The sequence below is a fragment of the Cavia porcellus genome, unplaced genomic scaffold (genome assembly GCF_034190915.1).
Source record: "Cavia porcellus strain 051 isolate PalLab524CR breed Dunkin Hartley unplaced genomic scaffold, mCavPor4.1 scaffold_8, whole genome shotgun sequence".
In the NCBI taxonomy this organism is placed as follows: Eukaryota; Metazoa; Chordata; class Mammalia; order Rodentia; family Caviidae; genus Cavia; species Cavia porcellus.
The window spans coordinates 42,101,950-42,125,274 of NW_026947491.1; the positions used below are offsets into that span (position 1 = coordinate 42,101,950).

Consider the following 23,325-nt stretch of genomic DNA (forward strand, 5'->3'; position numbering starts at 1 on the left):
ACATTGATCCTATTCACAGATTCAGACTCAGTATTAAAAGCTTTTGCCTAGATTTTGGCTAACTTTTCAGAGCATTTGGGTTTGCTGTGGGCTTATTAACTGTGTGTACTCTTTTTCTTTACATCTGTAGTATCAATATGTTTGAAAGAGAAATAGCTCTGTGGCTTCAAGTGTTTCTCTGAATGTAACACAGGATACCTCTAGCTTACCATCACAATAAGGCGTTTTGTGTCTGTACTGATGCATACTTCAAACCTACTCATTCAGAATCTTGGATGGGTTCCATTCCACATTAGTACAGTACAGTGGGTCCTCACAGACAAAGGGGGCTCTTAGTTTGGTAGCCGTTTCTTGTTGGCAGATTCCACTGCAGAGCAGCTGAGGGTTCATTTACAGTAAATAGCAAAGGGTAGGGAGCAGCGTGATGGGAGGTTTTTAGAAACAGTCCTCTCCAAGGCTGTGTTAAAGCAATGCAGTTTCACAGTAAATAGGTTTCTCTCAAGGCCTTGGGTTAAGTGTGAGAGTGTAGCAAAGGATCTTGAGAAAGTGGAGATAGAGTGGAAACCTTTCTAATCTTCTACAGCCCGACGGGAATTTATTAGCTCTAGAAACAAATCTTAGCTGTTTGTTGCTGAATGGGACCATAGTCTTTTGGAATTTAATATAGGCTTCTGTGTTTCTAAACACTAATGTTCTGCTCTGTATGAACCCTTGAAGGTAAAACATAGCTTTTTGGGGGTTTTTTTGGTTGCTGCTTTTTAAGATAAATAAATAAATTGATTGATGGATTGATTGATTGGTGCTGGGAATCGAATTCATGACCGCACGCTTGCCAGGCAGGCACATACACGCCGCTGAGCTAAACCTCCAGCCCTAAAATTTATTTTTATTTGTTTTTTATTTTTGAGACAGGGTCTCACTATGTAGTTCAAACCAACTTTGAATTCACTACGTATCCCAGGCTGGCCTCAAATTTACAGTGATCCTCCTGCCTTAGCCTTCTGGGATTATAGGCATGTGCCACCATGCCAAGGGTCATAATGTTCTTGATCACTCTGCATATATTAATTTCATGAGTGCAGAGATGTAGTCCTCTCTCTTAAGATCTGTATTCTGCAGAGAAGCGTAATAAAGTGGTTCCCTATCCATTAATCTTCTGTTTTGGGAATTTCTGAATAGCGTCTGAGAAGCCTCAGTGTGCTAGTGGTATACATGTTGCTTATTAGAATGATCTCCTAAGCAAGAGGAAATCATGATTTCTCATACAGTCCCCACATGGAACAGATCTTGAAGCTCTCATTCAGCAATCATACACATGCCTAGGACAAATACTTTGCTGTGGCGAGGGAATGTAGAAAGAAGCATTGTGTGTCCAAAGGCTTCTGTTAGCACCTTCCATTTTAGCAAGTGTAATTTGCTTTCTCACGTTAGAATTTCAAATTCTACTCTCTTTCCAAGCTTCTCAGAGCCACAGTTAGGAGAATTGGGTGCTGTGCTCACTTTAGCAGCACATACACTAAAATGGGAGTGATGCAGAGATTACTGTGGCCTCTGCATAAGGATAACACCCAAATTTGTGAGTGTTTTGTATTTTTCTGACTGCCAAATAAATCATCTTTGTGACAACAACAAAAAAATTTTCCCACTGTTCTCTTGTAGTTCAAGCCTATTATCAGCATCTCCCATGATGTGTTACACCTGACCCAGAGCTGGCAAATAGATTTTCTCTTGCATATATTCTGGTAGTCCTGGAAACATCCAAGTTTAGAAAAATACTACTGTTGCTTTCAAGGAATGGAGAGTGTGAGGGAAGAGAGTTGACATTTCTTGTATTGGTCTTTTTTTTTAAAAATCAGCTTCAGATCAGCTATTAATAACGTAAAAAGATACACCATTTTGCACGAAAGAGATAACGTGATGATGCTTCACAATATTTTAGACATCTTCCTTTGCACGCTGTTTGAGTTGTCACAGCACATATCCCAGAGCATACTCCAGATCACAGCCTGTACGTACTCTGCCTACTGCTGTCGTGATAAACTTGGTCTCTGGGATGACTCTTAGAATTTGTTGGTTTTCTTTCCCTTCTTTGGGAGAGACTTGATACATATATAACTGGTCGAATTACTCATTTGATGAAAAGTAGAGCTTCTTTTGGAGGGACTTAGTAAAAAGAATTGAAGAGTAAAATGTCTTAAGTCTTCATTTATAGCTTCCTATAGTCTGGAAGGTAAATAGTTGGCATAGGAAATAATTTATCTTTTGTTCGTAAATCTCTCAAATAATAAGATGTCAGTCAACCTAAAACTTGCTTATTGATATGTGCACTCATTTCTGCTATGATTTGAAATATTTAAGTTCTCTTAGATGGTAATAGTCTATGATTCTTTTAATGCTCATGGCTTTTTTCAGAGCCCGTAGACTATTTGAATCCCTGCCATCCAGTTCCCTTTATGTGCTGAAATCATTGACTAATGTCACAAGGCAATTACCTCAGCTCCGTCTTTGTAGGAGTTCTTTGTGTAGCACTATTACTCATTCATACAGAAGAACACAATACAAAAACAAGCATTTATTTTTTTTTTTCCTCTGAGCGTTTTCTGCACTCTCATGGACCGGCCCTTCACTGCAGCCTGAGGATAGATAGGTATAGACTACATAATGACCCAAAGCACACTGAGCCATTCAACTGGCTTATGTAGAAAGAAGCTTAAAAGTAAATACCTATCTCACCTAGGGCCCTACTACAGTGACTGTAGTAATTCTTAAGGCTATAAATTCACCCCTCTGTATTTCTGTATTGAAAATGCTGTCCATGGACATTGTTATATCTTCAACATACTTCACCAGTGCTTTGTGGAATTTTATGCCTTATGTGCCGAGTACTTTCACATATTAGTGACTGTCCTCCCTCTCTTACTCATCTTAAATACTCTGTTAAGAGATGAGGCAGCTAGCAGGTTTCATTCATGGTCACTATGTGATTTACCCCAGGAAAATTCTTTAAGTATTAGACTTGAAGTCTTCTTGATTGTGTATATTGCTCTACTCAAATGTCATGTGTAGCTGGCTATGGTGGTACGTACTTCTAATCCCAGCACTCTGGGATGCTGAGGCAGGAGGATTGCAAATTCAATTCTAGTCTAGGTAATTTAGCATTCTACTACTGAGAGTTTGTCTCAAAATGAAAAATCAAATAGATTCACTTCCTAGTACTGAAAAAAAAGGTCTTGTATAGAAAGTACTTACCTGCTAAGTGCACAAGTATGTAGGGTACTGGAATGGATAATATTCCCAACAAAATAGCCATTTCCTTTTGGGAATTTAAATCTCAAAACACATACCTTTGTAAATGTTCTCTAATTAATTGACATTGTTTTAATAGCCCACTTTCATTATTGGTATGGATTATGAACAGTGATCTATAATTGCTTGTGAGAACTAATATTCAGTACTCTAAGTGGAAGTACAAAAAGAAGCCAATTCTGCAATGTGTGGTGCCACACACCTATAATCTGAGGTACTCAGGAGGCCGAGGCAGGAGAAACACAAGCTCAAAATTAGTTTGCACAATTTGGAAAGACCTTGTGTCAAAAAAAAATTTTTTTAAAGAGGGCTGGGGTGTAATTCAGTGGTAGAGCATGCCTAGATTTAATCTCTCGTACCACCAAAAAAGAGAAACAAAACCATTCTTACCTAGGTTGAAATTATGTACTTCAATAGCTGCTTGTAAAATTTAAGGTTTGTAAATAAAAAGAGAGTGTATTGCACCCTCTGTGGAGAGAGAGAACAGGAGAGTGAAAAATTTATCCTGTAACAGTTGAGTTCATTAGTTATGATGGGTAACAGTTGTGAGTTCCTGGTCAGCTAGCACAGATTCAGTAGAAAATTGGTAACTTTATTTCTATTAGTGTTTATTTAGTCTTGCCAAAATTGCTATCAATCCATAGCAGTTTTGTAGGTGATTACTTTCCAAAAAAAAAAAGTAACAGTAAATTTTTTGTTGGTACTGGGGTTTGAATTCATTACCTAAATAATTTTTTAAGGGTTAGGCTCATTTTGCTTTTTAAGAAGATGCTGCTTTGAGGCAGTGCTCACATTTTATGTGCACTGAACACACAGCAGCTCTAAGCCTTGCCAGCCAGGTTTGCATTTGTGAACTCATTCAGGGAATCTTATTCCTAGCCCCAACCCCATTTCCTAGTTTGCATGATTTTTTTTTCATTTCCTTTTAGTACTGAATAATAGTCCCATTTTGTGGATATGTCACAGATTATTTATCCATTCACTTACTGAAGTACTTTTTTTTTTTTTGTCTTTTTCATTTTTATTGGTACCGGGGATCGAACTCACGACTGCCTGCTTGCAAGGCAGGTGCTTATGCCGCTGAGCTAAATCCCCAACCCCCTGAAGTACATTTTGTTTGCCTTTTTTTTTTTCCCTCCAAATCCATTTTATTTCAAAGAGAAAAAGAAGCTAGGGGTTTAGCTCAGTGGCAAAGTGCCTGCTTGGCAAACGTGAGGTCATGAGTTCAATCCCTGGTACCAAAAAAAAAGAAAGAAAGAAAAAGAAAAGAAACCATCAGTGAGCTCAGAGAAACCATTAGTGTAACTTTCTTACTAGTTTGCATGATTAACGTGGTATGTTTTATTCAGTGCCTATTAATTTACCTTCCTATTTATAGGGAAGAACTAGTTATTTAAATTACTCTCATGGAAAATTAAGATGTTGTTGCAAACTAAATAGAAACCATTTTTATTTGTTTGGGGGTTTTGTCCCCCACCCCCACCCCCTCTTTTAGAGACAGAGTTACACTATGGTTCAGGCTTCCTTGAACTCATTTTGTATCCCAGGCTGGTCTCAAACTCACTGCAGTTCTTCTGCCTCAGCTTCCCCAGTGCTCGGATTATAGGTGTGCACCACGATGCCCATTTCACCCCTTTTGATTATCCTCCTGGGGATAAGAAGGGGACCTGACATACAGTGACCAGCTGCTGCTCTGTGCTGATACAGCTGTAGTGCTTTTTGAACATTGTCTTTCTTATGAGGCCTTAACAACCCAGGCAACCTGCTCATCTGGCTGCATCTTTCATCACTGCAGTTTCGCATCCTATGCTTTGACTTATCTCCAATTCTTTAAGATGTCCAAGTGTGCCTTGTTTTTGTTCCCTCCAGCTTTCTTAGATATTATTCCTCTCTACCTGACACTGCCTTCTCCGCATCCCCATGTTCTTTAAGAAAGTCCTCCTTACCCTGCAGGCTTTGGTTTAGGTGTCAGTTCCTTGGGTACCCGCTCTGAACTCTTGTAAGACTCCAATCTGTGAGAGTCAGTACTGTGCCTTTCTGCTCAACCTATTATCCTTGCAACTAACATAGAGCATGGTTATACTTGGCAAATGGATGAACAAGCAGCGTTTGCAAACAGATAATTTTATCCCCACACCACACAGCTAGTTTAAGAGGTGGACTCCACAGTTCAAATGAAAGACTAATATGCAATCCATGTTTTCCCTACCCTATGCCTCTTTGTAGCTATAATCATTAAACACTGAGGAGGATTGCCAGGCAGATTAGATAACTGAATTGGAATAATGTACCCAGTTAATTGATTCAATATAGGAACATAATGAAACCAGTTTTCCATAAACCTAATCATAAGAATATGTTTTTACTTTCTTTTAAAAATCGGATTATTTTAATTTTAGACTTACCCAAATTAAAGTAAATGGTGCTATTGAAAATGGCAGCTGGAAAATCCAGTGGAATTATATATCCTTTTTCTCTTTCAAGGAATTTCATCCCTTTGAGACCTGGTCATTATCTCTCTTTTTTTTTTTTTTTTTGTCTTTTTCCTTTTTATCAGTACCGGGGATCAAACTCACGACTGCCTGCTTGCAAGGCAGGTGCTTATGCTACTGAACTAAACCTCCAGCCCCGTCATTATCTCTTTAGCGTCTTTCCCTTCCCCTCTTTATCTCCTCAAATCTTTATCATTTGCATAGAAATATGTGCAGTTTTGGACTGGTTGCTCCTCTGTGAAACGTTTTGCTTGCCTCATTTCTTTTTTTTTGTCTTTTTCATTTTCATTTTTATCGGTACCAAGGATCGAACTCACGACCGCCTGCTTGTAAGGCAGGTTGCTGAGCTAAATCCCAGCCCCTGCTTGCCTCATTTCTAAGCTTGTTCTAGTCTGGGTCATGTCCCTTGCACCAGACTGTAAGCCTTTTTAGAACACTGAATGCCTTATAGGCCCTCTCATATATACATCAGAGTCACTGGGCTAACATAGTTCACAGCACATACTGTGGTTGTGTAGGACATGTTTTAAAGGCTGAAACAGCAGGCTTGGGCCTCAGATGTTACTCAATATGAAATAATAAATTGATGGTACAGAGCAAGAAGCAAGTATACAATAGTTATTTTTAATTTTCTTGCTCTGAGCCTGCAGAATTGGACTTCTGTTTAGGTTACTGTTTCATGGTGCTTGCAGTTTTCCAGGCTGGTTAGTTCTTCCTTCCCTCCCTCCTTCTGTCCCTCCCTCCGTCCCTCCTTCCTTCCTTCAAATACATTTTATTTCAAAGAGAGAAAAAGAAAACTAATTTCAAAACGCATCAATCAGGGGCACCAGCGGTACATACATTGGGCATTGTCATCCCTAAGTCCTCTCTTCAATTCTTTGAACTAACGTCGGTTGTGGATTCATGGTTTTACCTGAATTAAAGGAAAGTGTTCTGCCGAATTAATCAGTCCCAATCTGAATCCCACTGTCCCTCCCTTCCTCCTCCTTTTACTCCCTCCTCTCCTCTCTTTCTCCCTCCCTCTCTCAATCTCTGTTTCAGTGCTGGGAGAGTAAGAATTGAACCCAGGGTCTTACTGTGATAGGCAGGCATTATGCCACTGAGCCTGTATATCTAGCCCTATAAAGTTTTTAACTTGGGGCTAGGGATTTAGCTCAGCGGTATAAGCGCCTGCCTTGCAAGCAGGCAGTCGTGAGTTCGATCCCTGGTACCGATAAAAAGGAAAAAGACAAAAAAAAAAAAGAAAAAAAAAAAGTTTTTACCTTTAAAGACCTGGATAGCTGGACGTAGTAGTGCACGCGTGTAATGGCAGCACTCAGGAGGATCACTGCGAGTTTTAAGGTTAGCCTGGGCTACATAGTGATTTAAGGGCCAGCCTAAACTACATAGTGAGACCCTGTGTCCAGAAAAAAGAAAAAGGGGGAAATAAAAAAAAAAAAACGCTTGAATAGATTCATTCACTTCACAGATCACAAAACAAAGCTCCCCAAATCATGTAGAAGGATTTGTTCCATCTCAGACCAAATGGCTTGTTTTTTTTTTTTTTTTTTTTTTTTTAAAGCCTTTTGTGCCTTATAAGCTTTGAGTTTAGAATAATTCTTGACTGCTGTTTCCCTCAGCTTTGGCTTCCCTATGCTTGATTGAAGCACCCCCAATCCATGCATTTCTAATTTAAGCCTTATTTTCCTGAAGTCAGACCAGGCTAAATAAAGATGTTAGTGAATTTTTTTTACAGTTTTTCTCTGAAAATTAAAAGAAATCCAGATGCTGTGCCCTCCCCTGTTCTGTTTACACAGTGTCCCTGTCACGTTACTTATTGCTTGGTACACAAGTTTTTAACAAGATCAAGATCATTTCCTTTTAGGTAGAGTCTAAAAAGTAATTGTAAAAATCAGTGTTGGCCATCTCTCACGAGGTGTACTAATTAAGAGATGAAGAAAGATCCACAGGCACTTCAGTGTTACTTGAACATAAATGGATAAACTAGAATTTGTGTACTAATTAAGTTTAGAACAAAAATGATGAAACTAAAGGTTACTAAAGGGATTTGTCTTAAAAAACAAAAACAAAACCCAAAACTTAAAAAAAATAGCTCCCAAGTTAGGCTGTTTTATTTTTACAAGCTTTGCCCCAGTACAGATCTTTCCTTGAGTTTCTTGAGAATGCGAATGTTTTGCTGGTGTCAACATCAAATGCATAATCAGTGAACAAGAACTGAGAAGCTGTTGTAGGCGGCAGGATGGAGAACTTCTTTTTTTCTAATTCCACACAGACACGTCTTCGGCTTCGGAGGATGAGGGCTCTCTGAGACGCCAAGCTGCGCTCTCTGCCGCCTTGCAGCAGAGCTTACAGAATGCTGAGTCCTGGATCAACCGTTCAATTCAGGGATCGTCCACCTCCTCCTCCGCATCTTCTACGCTGTCCCACGGAGAGGTCAAAGGAACCAGTGGGTCTCTAGCTGACGTATTTGCCAATACTCGAATAGGTAGGAGCTGGATCTACTCAAGAAGTCCAAATTCTGTTACATTTGGCACCCAGTATCCACAAAACAGTATATTATTTGTGTTAGGTATTTTATGTGATCTGAGAAAATATAATCAGAAAGAACATGATGGTTAATGAGGCAAAGAAGGAAACACCAGCAATACATTTTTGCAGAAATGATAGATATTATCTACATTATTGGTGCCTAGTGTTGCCCACCTGAAGCCATATCTATTTCCATAAGCAATACTCAAGCTGCAGGATATAATGCCGGTCTGAATATGGGCTTAGCCCAGTTGAAGAATATTCCTTATATAAAAGTTATTAAAATATATGATACCTTAGATTTTCCCAGGATTTATTATATATGGTCTGTCCAGCAAAAAAACCAAAACACAACATTGAACTGAGCAGTCCTATACCAGCCAGTGTTGGGGAAGCCTTTTGTCTTCACATAAAGACTGGTTTTATTATCCTTGCAGCTGTGATATTGCTACACCTGGAATGTGCAGGCTGAGGCTGTTGGTACGCATGAACTACTGCCTGCTGCTGATGGGACCGTATGGAGTATAGCTTTTGCTTGGCTCTGCTTTATGTTTTGTTATTGTTGTTGTTGTTGTTCTTTAAAGAACTGTGACATCTGCAGGTATGATACAGATCTTTGTTTTCGCCTCATTGGTTAGTACAAATTGAACTATACATCTGTGGTATCTTTTTTCTTGTCCAACTTTATCTTAATTTTCCTCTTTAGTGACTTTTTTTATTTATTAAGTAATTTCTGAAAAGAAAGAGTTAGAAATGTTTTTAATTTAGGATAGCAATTTTTAAGTAAAATAGCCACTGTGATTACCCATAGTAAAAGCTGTGTTCCAGTTGTAGATGATTTGCCCTTTGCTCTTGGCTCTGCCCTGAAGTTCATTGAGCCTGGAGAGAAGCTACATGTAAATTATACATCCTCGGTGCTCTTCTTTAAGGGTCATGGTTGATGTGCTTTTGTTTCCTTATCTGTCTTAAAAAGACACCAGTTTTACTTGTAAAAAGTGTTACCCAAATATCCAACTAATATTATTTGCATTTTTGTTAACAAGATTTTATCTGACCTGTTTTTCTGTGGCTTTCATGACTTTGTGAGAAGTTACTGGTTTAAATTACACAGACTCTTATTCAATATTATTGCCTTTTGGATGTTTGCGCTAGAGAAGTAATTCATGTTCCTGATAAGGAAAATTCAAAAACATAATGAAAGAAAAATAATCTACAATCCCACTTCCTATGAATAACACATTAGTGTTACCTCTTTGAACTGTATTTTGGGTTTTATTTACATATGAATATGTAAGGCTTTGGTTTTGAGTTTACAAAAATGAAATTGTCTTGGACATAATTTTCATTACATCTTTTCTTAGCATTATATCACAAGATCTTTTTTCATCATTATAATTATTCTGGAAATGATTTCATTGTATACTTTTTTTAAAAATATACCATTGTATGACTATACCGTGATTTATTTCTCCAGTCCCTATTTTGATATCTAATATAGCTAAATCAAGTGTAGTGGTTCACACCTGTAATTCCAGTTCTTGGGAGGCTGTGCAGCAGGAGGATCATCATGAGTTTGAGGCCAGTCTGGGCTACACAGTGAGTTTAATGTCAGCCTGAACTACTACATAGTGAGACCCTATCTCAAAAAAACAAAAAACAGGAACAATGACAAGAGAAGTATCGAGTTTTTTGCCATTATGTAGATGTTGGACTAAACATGACTGAACATACAACTTTTTGTGTTTATCTGTTTATTTTTTTAGGATATATTACTGTTAGCTATAAATCAACTTGCTAGATTAAAATTTCTCACTCTCTCTTTTTTATAAACTGGGAATTGAACTCAAGGAGTGCTAAGTTACATCCCTTGTCTGTTTTGTTTTTGTTTTTGTGGTGTTTTATTTTATTTTGTTGTCCAAACTGGCCTTGAACTTGTGATTCTTTTACCTCAGCCTTCCAAGTAGCTGGGATTGCAAGAATATGCCACCACACCTGGTTAAAATGTGCATCTTTAATGCTTTCTGTTGTCAAATTATCCTACAGAAAGTTACACTGCATTATACTTGTGTTTGCCAGGCATAGTGGTATATCTGTAATCCCAGCACTCAGGAGGCCAAGGCAGGAGAATCATCAGGAGTTTGAGGCCAGCCTGAGCTATCTAGTGAATTTAAATTACTTAGTGAGGCCCTGTCTCAAAAAACAAATTTTTAAAAAATTTTTTTAAAAAATCAATCCGTGTATTTCCCTGTGCTAATACATATCAAACTTTTAAAAAATATTAAACCAGTAATTAACAGACCTGGCAGGCATAGAAACCATACCCCAAACTGATTTTTAAAAAGTTAAATTTAAAAACTTTTTAATTTAGTTTTTTAGTTAGGATCTTAACTTTATACTTTTGCCCTTGAATTCACTATGTAGCTTTAATGGTGTAGGCTGGTCTTGAACTTGCAGCAAATCTCCTACCTCAGTCTCCTGAATAATGGTATTACTATTGGTGTACACCACCATAGCTGGCCCCTGATTTGATTTGATTTGATTTTTTTGTTCTTTTTGAGACAGAGTCTCACTATGCAGTTCAGGGTGACTTGAACTCACTTTGTAGCTCAGATTGGCCTTGAACTTGCTGTGATCCTCCTGCCTCAGCCTTCCAAGAGCTGGGATTATAGGCTACCATGTCTAGCCCAAATTGATTTTAGAAGTTGATTTATATCTTTTCCCCTTTTCAATAGTTTTAATTATTTTATGTCATATATTTTATTTCCTCTGATTCTCTTTTTCTTATTTCTTCTGATGTGTTTTTAGTTTTTTTTTTTTTTTTTTTTGAGATAGGGACTCCTTTATATCTCAGACTGGCCTCAAATTCACAATCCTTCTTTATCTGAGTTTTTTGTTACACATCTCTGTTGAATTTATCTCTTGTAACTTACATTACTCACTTTCCCTATATTGAGTCCTTTTTTTACTTAAAGCAAGAAAAGCAGTTGTCTGTTCTTTACCTGGTTTTCCTATGCCAGCAAACCTGAATGGTCTAACCCACCCTCAGACACTGTTTTGGTCTTCTGTGATCATGAAGAAATGTTCAGCAGACTATGATATTAATAGCCAATTAATATCTTACTTTAGTTTCATTTTGAAATCAACTTTTATTGATTTCAGATACAACTTTTTAGTTTTGATTGTCTTTGTGACGTGTTCTACTTGCATTCTCTGTAGAAAATGTTTTGTCTTGGTTTTGGTTCTTTTGTTTTTTTGAGGTTTCGCTATGCAGTTCAGGCTGCCCTTGAACTCAATATGTGGCCTCCAAGTGACAGTGATTCTCCTGCCTCTACCTCTTGAGTGCTGGGATTACTGGTGTGTGCCACCATGCCTGCGAGAAAATAATGTTTTTGAGAAACATTGACTCTGTGATTTGATCTCAAACTACCCAAATATAAAAATAACGATTTTAGGATCTTCATATATTCTGACTTAACCTCTTGTTTTCTCGCTATAACCACTGGTAAAATTTGATTCAAAATCTTAATTGATAATAGCTAAAGAATGACCTGTTTACATAGTTATTAAACCAAATTAGAGGTTTCTCATTTTTGCTAATAATGCCATATAATTCTGTTTTGTTTTCTCCTCTCTTAGAGAGTTTCTCTGCTCCCCCTGATGTCACCACAACTACCTCTTCCTCCTCCTCATCCTCAGTACGCCCAGCAAATATTGATCTGCCACCCTCGGGAATAGTTAAAGGCATGCACAAAGGAGCCAACAGGTCCAGCCTTATGGATACAGCTGATGGTAGGGGATTGTTTCTGGTAGCTAAATAGGGAGTATAAATTGAATCGAAAAATTCAAATTGTAAGCTGTAGTAGTTCAGCCCCTGCAGAACGACATCATGTTAGCCAGCTCAGGGCAGTTTGTCCAGAGTGCCCCTTTCCATACTCTGTCACACTTAGTCGGTGCTTCTAAGACATGCTTCAAACTAAAATCCAAAGCAGCAAAAGCACAAAGTGCTACAGGAAATAAGAGATCTTAAGTGAAATCCTTAAGTGTCATATTAATAATAACATTGTATTTATTCTCTGTTATCATGAGACTTGTTATTTATATATTTATACCTGTGTGACCTGATTAAAATAGAATGTGAGACTATGGTCAAGGCCCAAACAAAGGACATTAGAAATAAAGCTCATGAGGAAGCTGAGACTAAAATGCCTTCAAGTCATGAATTTTAATTGTTACCATTGTTTTCCCTTACAGGTGTTCCTGTCAATAGTAGAGTATCCACAAAAATCCAGCAGCTTCTCAATACTCTGAAACGACCCAAAAGACCTCCATTAAAAGAATTTTTTGTGGATGACTCTGAAGAAATTGTGGAAGGTAGTAGTAAAAAAACCAAAAACATGTATTGATTAAGCAGATATTTCTTAAGCAGTTACTAGACATTAGATATATAGGATGAGAGAGATTCTTGGTTCAAAGGCTTCGCAGTTCTCTGCTCTTTTACCCCAGAGACATTTATATATTCGATCTCAGATGAAAGATGTAAGGAAGGCGGGAAGGGAAAGAAGAGATGAGGCAACTAAGAAGCACAGAACTCTTTGTTAATGTGCTCTTGAATTTAGGGCTACCACAGGTGTCTATTTTATATTTATACTTGACATTTCTCTAGGATGTGGACATCAGGTTCAATCTGAAATGTCTGTCTACCTAGTCTTTTTTTATTCGTTTAACACAGTCCTTTCATTAAATCAGCCGGTCACATTTGCCTTCTATAAGATAGTGTGGTAGATGAAAAGGGTCCAGAGACTTACTAGGAAATTACTTCTTTTGTGGTTATGATTTATACCAAATATATGCTAAATATATACTGAAATATATACATTTAGAACAGTGTGGCCAATAAGTTTTTCAGCAGATACAGGCAATTGGGAAAAGGGAAGGCAGCAGTTCCATCTGTGTGGTTAGAGAAGGCTTCTCAAAAGAAGTTATAATCATTAGAGCTTTATTTAATATTTTAAAAATTATTTACAAGTGAAGTCATGATTTCTAAGATCAGGGAAAAATGGGAGGTGAGAGGTGTGTCAGTATAGATAAATTGAGGCACCTATTTAATAATTACTGAAGCTAAATAATGATTAGTTCTACTTAATAAAAGCTTTTGTCAAGAAAAAGGGGTTTTTGTGTGTGTGTGTGTGTGTGTGTCTTTTTCTTTTTTATTGGTACTGGGGATTGAACTCATGACCACACACTTGCAAGGCAGGCACTTATGCCGCTGAGCTAAATCCCCAGCCCCAAAAGGGAAATTTTTGTTGATAGAACCACGCCTTGGTATCTTTGTAGTTCATTTTCATGTCCTGAGTCAAATAATAGCACCTCCCAGTCTCATCTCCATACTAGAGGTTGAATTCGGGGAGTGAACTATATCCTCAGCTCTTTTGAAATTTGTTTTTATTTTTAGACAGGGTCTCACTGAGTTACCAGGTTCCCAGGCTGGCTTTAAATATTTGATCCTCCTGCTATAGCCTCCTGCGGTGTTAGAAGTATATCCATCGGCCACCACACCCATATTTCCCCCCGCAGTGCTGGAGGTTGAATTAAGGGCCTTCACACTGAGCTACATCCCCATCCCTTTTCATTTTTTATTTTGAGACAAGGTCTCACCAACATCGCTAAATTGTCCAGGCTGTGTTCAAACTTGCAACCCTTCTGCCTCAGCCTCAGAGTACTGGGATTAAATATGTGTATCATGACACCTGGTTTAATAGTACCTTTGATCACATTAGACAGGTAATGGAATTGAGCAGTTCAGTTCATGCAGCAGAAGCAAAAAGCAAGCTGACATGTTTTGGTTTTTTTCTTTTTTGACTTTTCAAGACAGGGTATCACTGTGTAATTTAGGCTGGCTTTGAACTCCGTGTATCCCAGGCTGTCTCAAACTCATGGTGATTCTCCTGAAATACCAGTTTAAGATGAGATTGTGTCTCTTAGGAGTCACTAAATGACGTCCTTCATGATGTCCTGATGCCCAAGTTCTCTTATTAGTATTAGCCTTTCTAGTCTTCCTAGCACTGTTTATTGACCTGGCAAAGGAAGGTGGAGGTTAATCAGATTATACTTGAACAATTTGCATTGGCAGAATAAACCTAACAGCATTCTAGTAATTAACACAACACTTGCTTATTTGATTGGTTGCTACTTTTGGAAAAGAAAAATGCAAGTTTCATAAAATGTGTCCAGAGCCTGCGTTGAGCTCTGGTGCAAGATGGCTTTAATGCAGACACTTATAGTCAGAAAGCCATGCCTACCATGTATAGTCTACCTGTTATCGAGAACCACCATGGTTTTTTAAAATTTAAATGAATTAAACTACTATACAAAATAGAAAGGTAACAGAGACTTTATCTGGAGCAGTGAATTAGAGAGTAAAACTTTTTCTCAAGTTTGATATCAGTAGAAGACTGAATCAAGACACTTTAAGCTTCCCAAATCTTTCATTATATTCAACTGTAAAACACTACTTATTTCCTATTTATTTTGCCCATGTAACCTTTCGTGCCTCTGTCTTTTCCTTCCCCTTTTTTTGGTTATGTATGTCCCTTTTACCTGGCAAATTTTCTGTCTACCCTTCAATACTTAGCTCACTCTTTACTCCCTCCTAGTGAGTGCTGTGTCCTTCCTCTCCCAGACTTGCCTTTGCGCACCATTCACATTGTCCTGGCCTTAGCTCAGAGTGTGTAGGTCCCCACCTGCATGCTTGATGCTTGGGCCAAGTGCATATTAGGCATATAAATGTTTGTTCAGAGTATGATATCCAAAGAATTTATTTTCTCAGTGTTTATCACATTCTGTGTACATGATTAGCACATACTTGACCATTTGTTCCATATATACATTGTCTTCCCACTTAGGAAAATGTGGGATTTAAAAAAATTATTTGAATAACATTCATCATAGAAAAATTAAGAAAATTTTTGTTTTATCTATATCAAAGAATATGAAGCGTTATTCACCTCCAGACCTCCATCTTGGAATAACCACGTTAATAATCTAGCTTTTATTTGTGTGTGTTTTTTTTAATTCAGTTGAAATCAACTTAACACTGTTGAGCCACTTCTGTGTCCTAAGCACACGAGGCAGTGAGAGGAGGAAGAACCATTTCTTCCCTCAGGAAGCTCCCAGTCCCTGGTCGGGGCTGGCACACAGTGGAAGCCGCTGATCTTTAGTGATTTGATGAGGGCCAGGGACTGCACAGTGGGAGCCCTCAGGAAGGAACAGTCCCCTCGAGGAGTGGTTGAGAATGGTTCCTAGGGGATGTGCTTTTGGAGCCAGTGCAGAGGATCAGTAAGAGTTTACCAGGAGGCAGATAGCATTGTGAGAAACGTATACACACGTGGAAACACAGAAGGCTTGTTGCCCATTATCTGCTTGAATCTAACAATGACCCTGTAGTACAACTATCACTGTCCCCATTTTACAGATGAAAGCAGACGTTAGGCAAATGAATTTGCTTAGGGTTATACTAGTAAAATAATATATAAAATTGGATTTTCTGACTACAATTTAATGCTTTTTCATTAAACATAACCTGGTACTATGGGGCCTGGCTCTGTAACTCTGGATATACAGTTTAAAGCACCAGGAAAAGAGTTACTAATGATTGTGAAATAGCTAGAAAGAAATTTATATTTTGTGTTTTTCTGTGTGCAGGATCAGGATTTTTTTTATTGCATGAAACATGTTGTATATGATTTTACCATTAAACAGAAAATTGAATTAAGGCCCAGTTTATAGATTACTGTTTGTAACTATGTATTGTTTTTTAAGTTTACATCAGATAAATACAAAAAGAAAAGGAAGATATGTTTGCTATAGGATTGTTTGTTGGTGCTTGGTCTTATTTCATCTCATTTCTTTTTGGTAATAGTACCTCAGCCAGACCCCAACCAGCCCAAGCCTGAGGGGCGACAGATGACACCTGTGAAGGGAGAGCCCCTGGGCGTCATCTGTAACTGGCCACCTGCTCTAGAATCTGCCCTGCAGCGCTGGGGCTCCACTCAAGCCAAGTGCCCCTGCCTGACTGCACTGGATGTGACAGGGAAACCTGTTTACACGCTCACATATGGTGAGTGTACCAGAGTCCAAATTCTTCTGTTTGCTAACAGTTCCTCAGAGTGTCGTGGGTTGTATTTTTGTCTTGATACTTAGCAGTTGTTTGTCATTACGCTTCAGAGGATCTTTCCAATTATTTAATATGAGCCTAAGTTCTAAGTTAAAGCTTTTGTCAAATGTTTTTATTTGATAATGTGACACGCACAAGCCACTAATATTTAAAGACTACAAAAAAGAAAGAGACTAGATCTATTGATGCTGTATTGTTGGAAGAGGATTTATAAAAAAAATGGTTAGTATGATGTATGGAGAAAATCTTCTTTTATCTAAAAGTTGAAACCGAATGCTTTTTTAAAAAACTTCATCCATTTTGTTCATGATAGGCACAAATTCAGTAGTGAACAAAGAATCAATACTTTTTATTTCAGTTTGCATCCGATATGTTATGTTGTATTAGATCAGTCCCAGTGCCTAGTGTATACTAAACAAATTCTGTGGCTAAGCTACATTCCAAGCCCTGAAGGTTTTTTTCTTTTTGAAATCTCGTCAAGAAAAATGGAGTCACTCCTGGTTGATGAGACATTTGTTTGTTTGTTCATTGTTTGTTTTTTGAGACAGGGTCTCAGTATGTAGTTCAGATTGGCTTTGAACTCGTGGCAATCCTCCTTTCTCAGCCTCCTGAGCGCTTGGATTATAAGCATGTGCTACCATGTCCAGCATGAGATCTTATACTAACTAGTTTTTTCAAGTAGATTCTTTCCTGTTGATTGTCTCTAATACTAGATTGAAAATAGTTTTTGAGAAAAAAATAAGTTTTTATTTAAAAAATGTGGCAGACTGACCTAGTTTAAGCCTTGAATACCCCTGTTAAGTAATTGATAGATAAAAATAGTAGCTATTTAAAACAGCATGATTTTTTTTTTTTTCTTAGTCTAAGAGTAGCGGGGTGTGGAGGTAAGAAGGAAAGAAAAAGATTGATTTTTTTTTTTTTTTTTTTTTTTTTGGCCAAAAGAGTTTAGCATTCATCTTAGATGTTGAATATTAATTTTGTCTCTGTAACCCTTAAATCAGCCGGATCTTGCATGTTTAACATCTGTGAATATATCCATGTGTCTCAAACAGTGCATTTCCATTTCATTATCCATTTTTAGTGAATTACAGTGGTATGGAATGTTGAATCTTTTTTTTGGTCATTTTGAGACAGGGTTTCATGAGGTAGTTCAGGCTGAGGTTGGGCTCACTTTGTAACCCAAGCTGGTCTCAAACTTGCAATGAACGATCTTCATATCTCACCTTGTGCTGGGTATTGAATCATTTTGAGACTAGCTTTTTGCTTTTCAGTTCCCTGAAGTATCTGACAGAATCTATTGAATTCTGTAGGAAATGCTTAGGACAAAACTAGTACTCTGTTTTTCAGTTCTGTGGAGGGGGAAATTATTTTTCTTTCTTTAAATGTGATTGACTCACAACAAATTATTTCTAAGGATAGTCAGGAAATCAGAAAACATTAAAATATTATATAAACCAGGATAATTTATTTTTGTTTTAAGACAGGAATGGCCTTTAGAAACTGGGATGAGTGGAAAGCTCTCTTGGGAAGAGGGCTGCTTCTGTGTTGGGGAGGGGCAGCACTTATCACCTGCAAGTAGCCTGGGTCTTGAACTTCTGAGGAAGCTGAATACCGTGTTGCTGAAATCAGCCTGTATTTTTATGACTTTTTTTTTCTTTTTCCAGGAAAATTGTGGAGCAGAAGTTTAAAGTTAGCCTACACACTGCTTAATAAGCTGGGGACCAAAAATGAACCTGTGTTAAAACCTGGAGACAGGGTAATTAGTATTTTTGGTTTTATTTTATTTAAATTTTTTTATCTTTTTGGGTTTCTTGAGGCAGAGTTTTGCTATGTAGCTCAGGCTGCCTTAGACTACTGTGTATCCTAGCCTGGTCTTGAACTTGCTTCAATCCTTATGCCTCAGCCTTTTGAGTCTTGGGATTTATATGTGTGTGTGTGTGTGTGTGTGTGTGTGTGTGTGTGTGTATAACTTCACCCTGCTGTGTTTTGGTTTAAGAAAGGTGACATTTATCATTTTCTAATGTGTACATTCTGGGGCTTTAATGTACCACAGGAGATTTTACACAACTGTTTCAAAATAAAAATGGTGTCTGGGTGCAGTGGCACACATCTGTAATCCTAAGTGCTTGGGAGACTTGATGCAGGAGGATAATGATTCTACTCCAGCCTGGGCAACTTAGTGAGAATTTGTCTCAAAATGAAAGAAAAACTAAAAAGGCTAGAGATGTAGCTCATTGGCATACTGCCCTTCAGTTCAATTTCTAGTACCACAAAATAGTAGGAAATTTAAATTATTTAGTTCCACCCCATGTTAGCCCAATACTAGGTGATAGTTTTTCTAGTCAGAGACTGAAAGCAGTTCACATTCCCTTTTCTGAAGCTGTTCAGTTTGTAAGCTCTCAAGGTCTAAGAAGAGACAAATATAAATCTTTCTGGGAATAAATACTTCAATATTTAAACAATAAAAGTAAAATTAACACTGAAGTACAATGGTAACCATTTTCGATCACCTGATATTCTATTTTTGCATCACGTACTATGCCCATCCTTCTGTTCTAACCGACTCTGTTTTGTTTAGTCACGTTAGGTTTTATTCTCTTCAAAAAAAGTAATAAGAACTGTGAGAGTAAAAAAACCCAAAAAGTGTAATTGTTATTGTAAAAAAGAGAGGAAAGAAAGGTGGTCTAAGGGATATAACTGCATGTATGTTTGAGTGTGTAGGATGGAAAACCATATTACTGAACTTTTGTTGGATCATTGAATGGAACTGTCTGCAATCTCGCTGTATGGATATCCACTTTATATGCTTTAATTTTATAATTTGGACAACTGTTTCTAAGATGACGATATGTAACCTATTAACTAGTGATTTCTTACTGTATTTTTTTCTTAATTCTGTATTATTTGTACCCTTTTACTGCTTTGTTTTTTATTTCCTTTCTTTTTTCTCTTTAAATAAAAAAAATTAACACTGAATTCTTTACAAAGTGCCTCATAAAACTTTTTCAGCAGTTTTCTCTTGTTTTCTATAGAAAAGGAAAGAGATTTATGTTGCTGCTCAGAAAAATGAATTGATATTTAATTTAATTAAAAGTGACAAGGCACTGTGTTCACTTTTGCCTGGTGGCAACCCTCAGTGCAGGGTTGCTGCTTTCCCTGCTTTCACTTGGGCCCAACTCGCTTTGCAGATCCTGTAATAAAACTTTTTCTACCTTTAATAAAACTTTGTTATGTTTAAAAAAAAAAAGTGACATTAAGTTAAAATTTTTTTGTTGGTTTTTTTTTTTTTTTGGTCTTTTTTATTTTTATTGGTACCAGGGATCGAACTCACGACTGCCTGCTTGCAAGGCAGGCACTTATGCCGCTGAGCTAAGTCCCCAGCCCCCATTAAGTTAAATTTTAAAAAATGTTTTTGAAGATATTTTCCTATTCATAACTTCCTAGATACGATTACTTCTTATTATCATGCATTACTTTTCTTTTTGTATTTTAAAAGCAAAAAAAGGATAAAAATAATTCAGAATTTTTTAAAAAATAGGAAATTAACCCTAGTTAATATATTGCATATTGTTATCTTGAAATTAGTTGTTCAGATTACAAGATTTAGGCATGAAAAAATGATCAATCAGATAATGAAAACACAAACTGTTCTTTTTGATGAAAAGAGATTAGTATAGTTATCTATTTTGTATATATTTACAAACACACACACACACACACACACACACACACACACACACACACACACACACACATATATATGTATATATATAAAATCTTTTCCCGCCTTTCTTTTTTAACCTTTTGCTTATCCCAGTGGTTCTTTCCTTTTGAGCACTTTCTTTCCCTTTCATTTTCACAATATCTATTGTATATTTTAGATTTGATTTACTTAGTTGTTGTTGTTTACACTAGGAGACAGTACGATTATTTACACATATCATGCATTACTTTTCATTTAGAATTTGTGGAATGAAATACCAACTACATAACAAAGTTTTTAGCAGCTTTAAGAGTACATGACCAAGTAAACTACCCTGGTAAAATACTTTCTACATTTTGGCAATATGGTTTTCAGTTATAGATGTAACACTCAAGTATTTCCTGTGCCTCATTAAACTCTTATAAGAAGGTGATGTATCCATCTGAGTGTCCCATGGACATTGTGCATACAAAGGAAATTGCCTGAAAGCCTATGGAATGAGGATGTTGTATCTTTAGGAAAGTTTACAAGTTCAAACTGAACTTATTTTAGAAGTAAGCTAAAAGACTCTGAAGTCTTGTATGATGGCAAATGCATGTAATCCCACACTTTGGAGGCTGAGGCAGAAGGATCATTGTAGCAAGACCCTGTCTCAAAAAACCAAAAAGAAGAGGAAAAAAAGTAAGAGAGAAATTGAAAGCAGAAGGGAAAACAAGAACCTAGTGATAGGCATAATGTTAATCTATGAATCTCAAACCAGGTAACAAATTCCATAGTGATAATAGCTTCTGTGTCTTTGCATTCATTGAGTAAATTTTGAAACCTCAGTAATTCTGCTGACATGGAGCAAGTGAAATCACAAGTTTGAACCCGTTACAGAGTTTCTGTTCCACTGGCTTGTTTGTTTGTAAACAGGGCCTTGCTGTGTAGTCCAGACTGGTCTTGAATTCACTGTGTAGCTCCAGTTGGCCTCCAACTCATTGTGATCCTTCTGCCTCAGCCACCTGAGTGCTGATAATTACTGGCATATGCCACCACAGCTGGCAGTTTTTTTAATGGTACAGGAGTTTGGACATTGAATTCAGGGCCTTTACACCAAGCTATATCCCCAGTCCTTTATTTACAAATAAATAACTTATTGTTTCATTCATTCGATTTTACGACACAAGTGTAGTTCAGGCTGACCTTGAAGTCACTATGTGGCCTAGACTGACCTGGAACTCACTGCAATCCTCTTGCCTCAGCTTCTGGAAAGCTAGGATTATAAGTGTGTACCACCATACCTGGATGCATTTCAAATTTTGAGACAGGGTTTCACAAATTGTCTAGGCTGGGCCTGAACTTGTGATTCTTTTGCCTTAACCTCCTAGAGTGCTGAAATTACAGATGCATGCCTCCACACCTGGCTTCACTGTTTGTTCTGTTAATGAATTAACTTCTTATCCATAATGCTTTCTCCGTATTATTTGCACTTCTTTTTTTTTTTTGGTACCAGAGATCGAACTCATGACCATGTGCTTACCAGGCAGGTGCTTATGCCACTGAGCTAAATCCTCAGCCCTTTTTTGCATTTCTTACAAAGTACCTTCATGCCAGAACACTTGCTTTGTTGGGTGGTTATTGATTAATGCAATGAATTAAAGAGCAAGAGGCCTTATGTTGGCCCTAAAGTGGTGATTGAGTCAGTCAACACTTGTAGGCTGCCTCTGCAATGTAAAGCTTATTCTTTAATATGCTATTTTCTCTAGAGAAATCCATTATGTGTATTTTGTTGCTTTAGCAGTGCACTAAAGTAAATTGTGCTAAGTTTCTTAAGTACCATATAAGGCAAATTGCTTACTGATAAATAAATATGATATGGCAATTAATTATATTTTTATTTTTCAAAATCTATAATATCATGGAAATGATGGAGATACTTTTGATTTTTGTGTTACCAGTAACTTAATTTTCATTAGAACAAATTCCTATTAAATAGTTTGATTTATTTTGCTTTTGGAAAAAGTGGCATAAAAAGAGTTAATATTTCTCTATTATTGAATGTCTTTATGAATTTTAGGTAGCCCTGGTTTATCCTAACAATGATCCAGTCATGTTTATGGTAGCTTTTTATGGATGTCTTCTCGCAGAAGTGATTCCAGTGCCTATAGAGGTACCACTTACCAGAAAGGTAACATTGTTAAATGGGGGGGGGTGAGGGCGGGGATTGTTTTGTTTTTTGAGACAGAGTCTTCCTATGCAGTTCAGGCAGGCCTTGAATTTGCAATAATCCCACTACTTCAGACCCCCAAATACTGGGATTACAGGTTTGTGCCACCATTACTGCCAACATTGCTAAACTGAAGCCGAGTGTGATATGACAGGCCTTTGATTTTTGTTGGATTTATTTGTCACCACCATGACATTTAAAAACAATCTCACCACTTTCTGAAATAGCTTCACTTTTTAAAGTTACAAAGTTTAGAGAAAAATTATTTAATAATTACAAATATCATACAAATAATATTTCTATCAAAGAGAATGTTCTGTACCTTAATATATTTTTTGTATATAATGTATTGTGTATCACTTCAACAATCGTACTTGTCAATAATTTCTATTCATAAAGAATCCTGCTCTTGTTTCAGAGGCCTTTATAAAGGAATGTCCTTTAACCATGTTACAGGTTATAGGTTTTCCATTAAGTGGGAGGGTGATTCAGGGTTGGTGTGTTCTTACACTGGAATTATAGGATTCTACTTTAACAACATATCTGCCCTATTGAATGAAGAGTATATGACAGTTCCGTGTTTGACTGAATTATGTCTCTCAAATTATTTATACTTGGGTTTTGTTTTTTTTTTGTATCGGGGATTGAACTCATGACCAGGTGCTTGCAAGGCAGGTGCTTATGCCACTGAGCTAAATCCCCAGCCCTTATACTAATTTTTTTTTAGGGAATTTATTACTGAGAGTTGGTGTTAGTGATGAATATGGGGAAGACAGTAGATTTATAAGAAAAAAATTACTTTTTGAAAAGAATTAAACACATTGGTGACATTCCTAATAAGATACAGTATTCTTTAGTTAGTCAGGAAATCTTGGGGTTCTTAAATATTTAAGTTGGCAGTATTTGTGAGGTT

General features: G+C 37.1%; 1 protein-coding gene and 1 non-coding gene across 6 annotated transcripts in view; both read left to right on the forward strand.

Moving 5' to 3' along the window:
• The window catches only part of Dip2b (disco interacting protein 2 homolog B), a 220,058-nt gene that overhangs the window by 131,612 nt on the left and 65,121 nt on the right, over positions 1–23,325 (forward strand). For 2 of the 5 annotated variants that reach the window (XM_063254739.1, XM_063254742.1), the window contains exons 5-10: positions 8,071–8,283; positions 11,964–12,116; positions 12,579–12,701; positions 16,246–16,443; positions 18,165–18,256; positions 22,263–22,373. In XM_063254739.1, the coding sequence (XP_063110809.1) occupies positions 8,071–8,283; positions 11,964–12,116; positions 12,579–12,701; positions 16,246–16,443; positions 18,165–18,256; positions 22,263–22,373 (890 nt within the window). The remainder of the gene's footprint in view (positions 1–8,070; positions 8,284–11,963; positions 12,117–12,578; positions 12,702–16,245; positions 16,444–18,164; positions 18,257–22,262; positions 22,374–23,325) is intronic. The other 3 variants (XM_063254741.1, XM_063254740.1, XM_063254743.1) reach the window with 3 other exon arrangements.
• On the forward strand, positions 1,493–1,596 carry LOC111753371 (U6 spliceosomal RNA). The gene has a single exon (XR_002788176.1). It is a non-coding gene; the product is annotated as a U6 spliceosomal RNA (small nuclear RNA).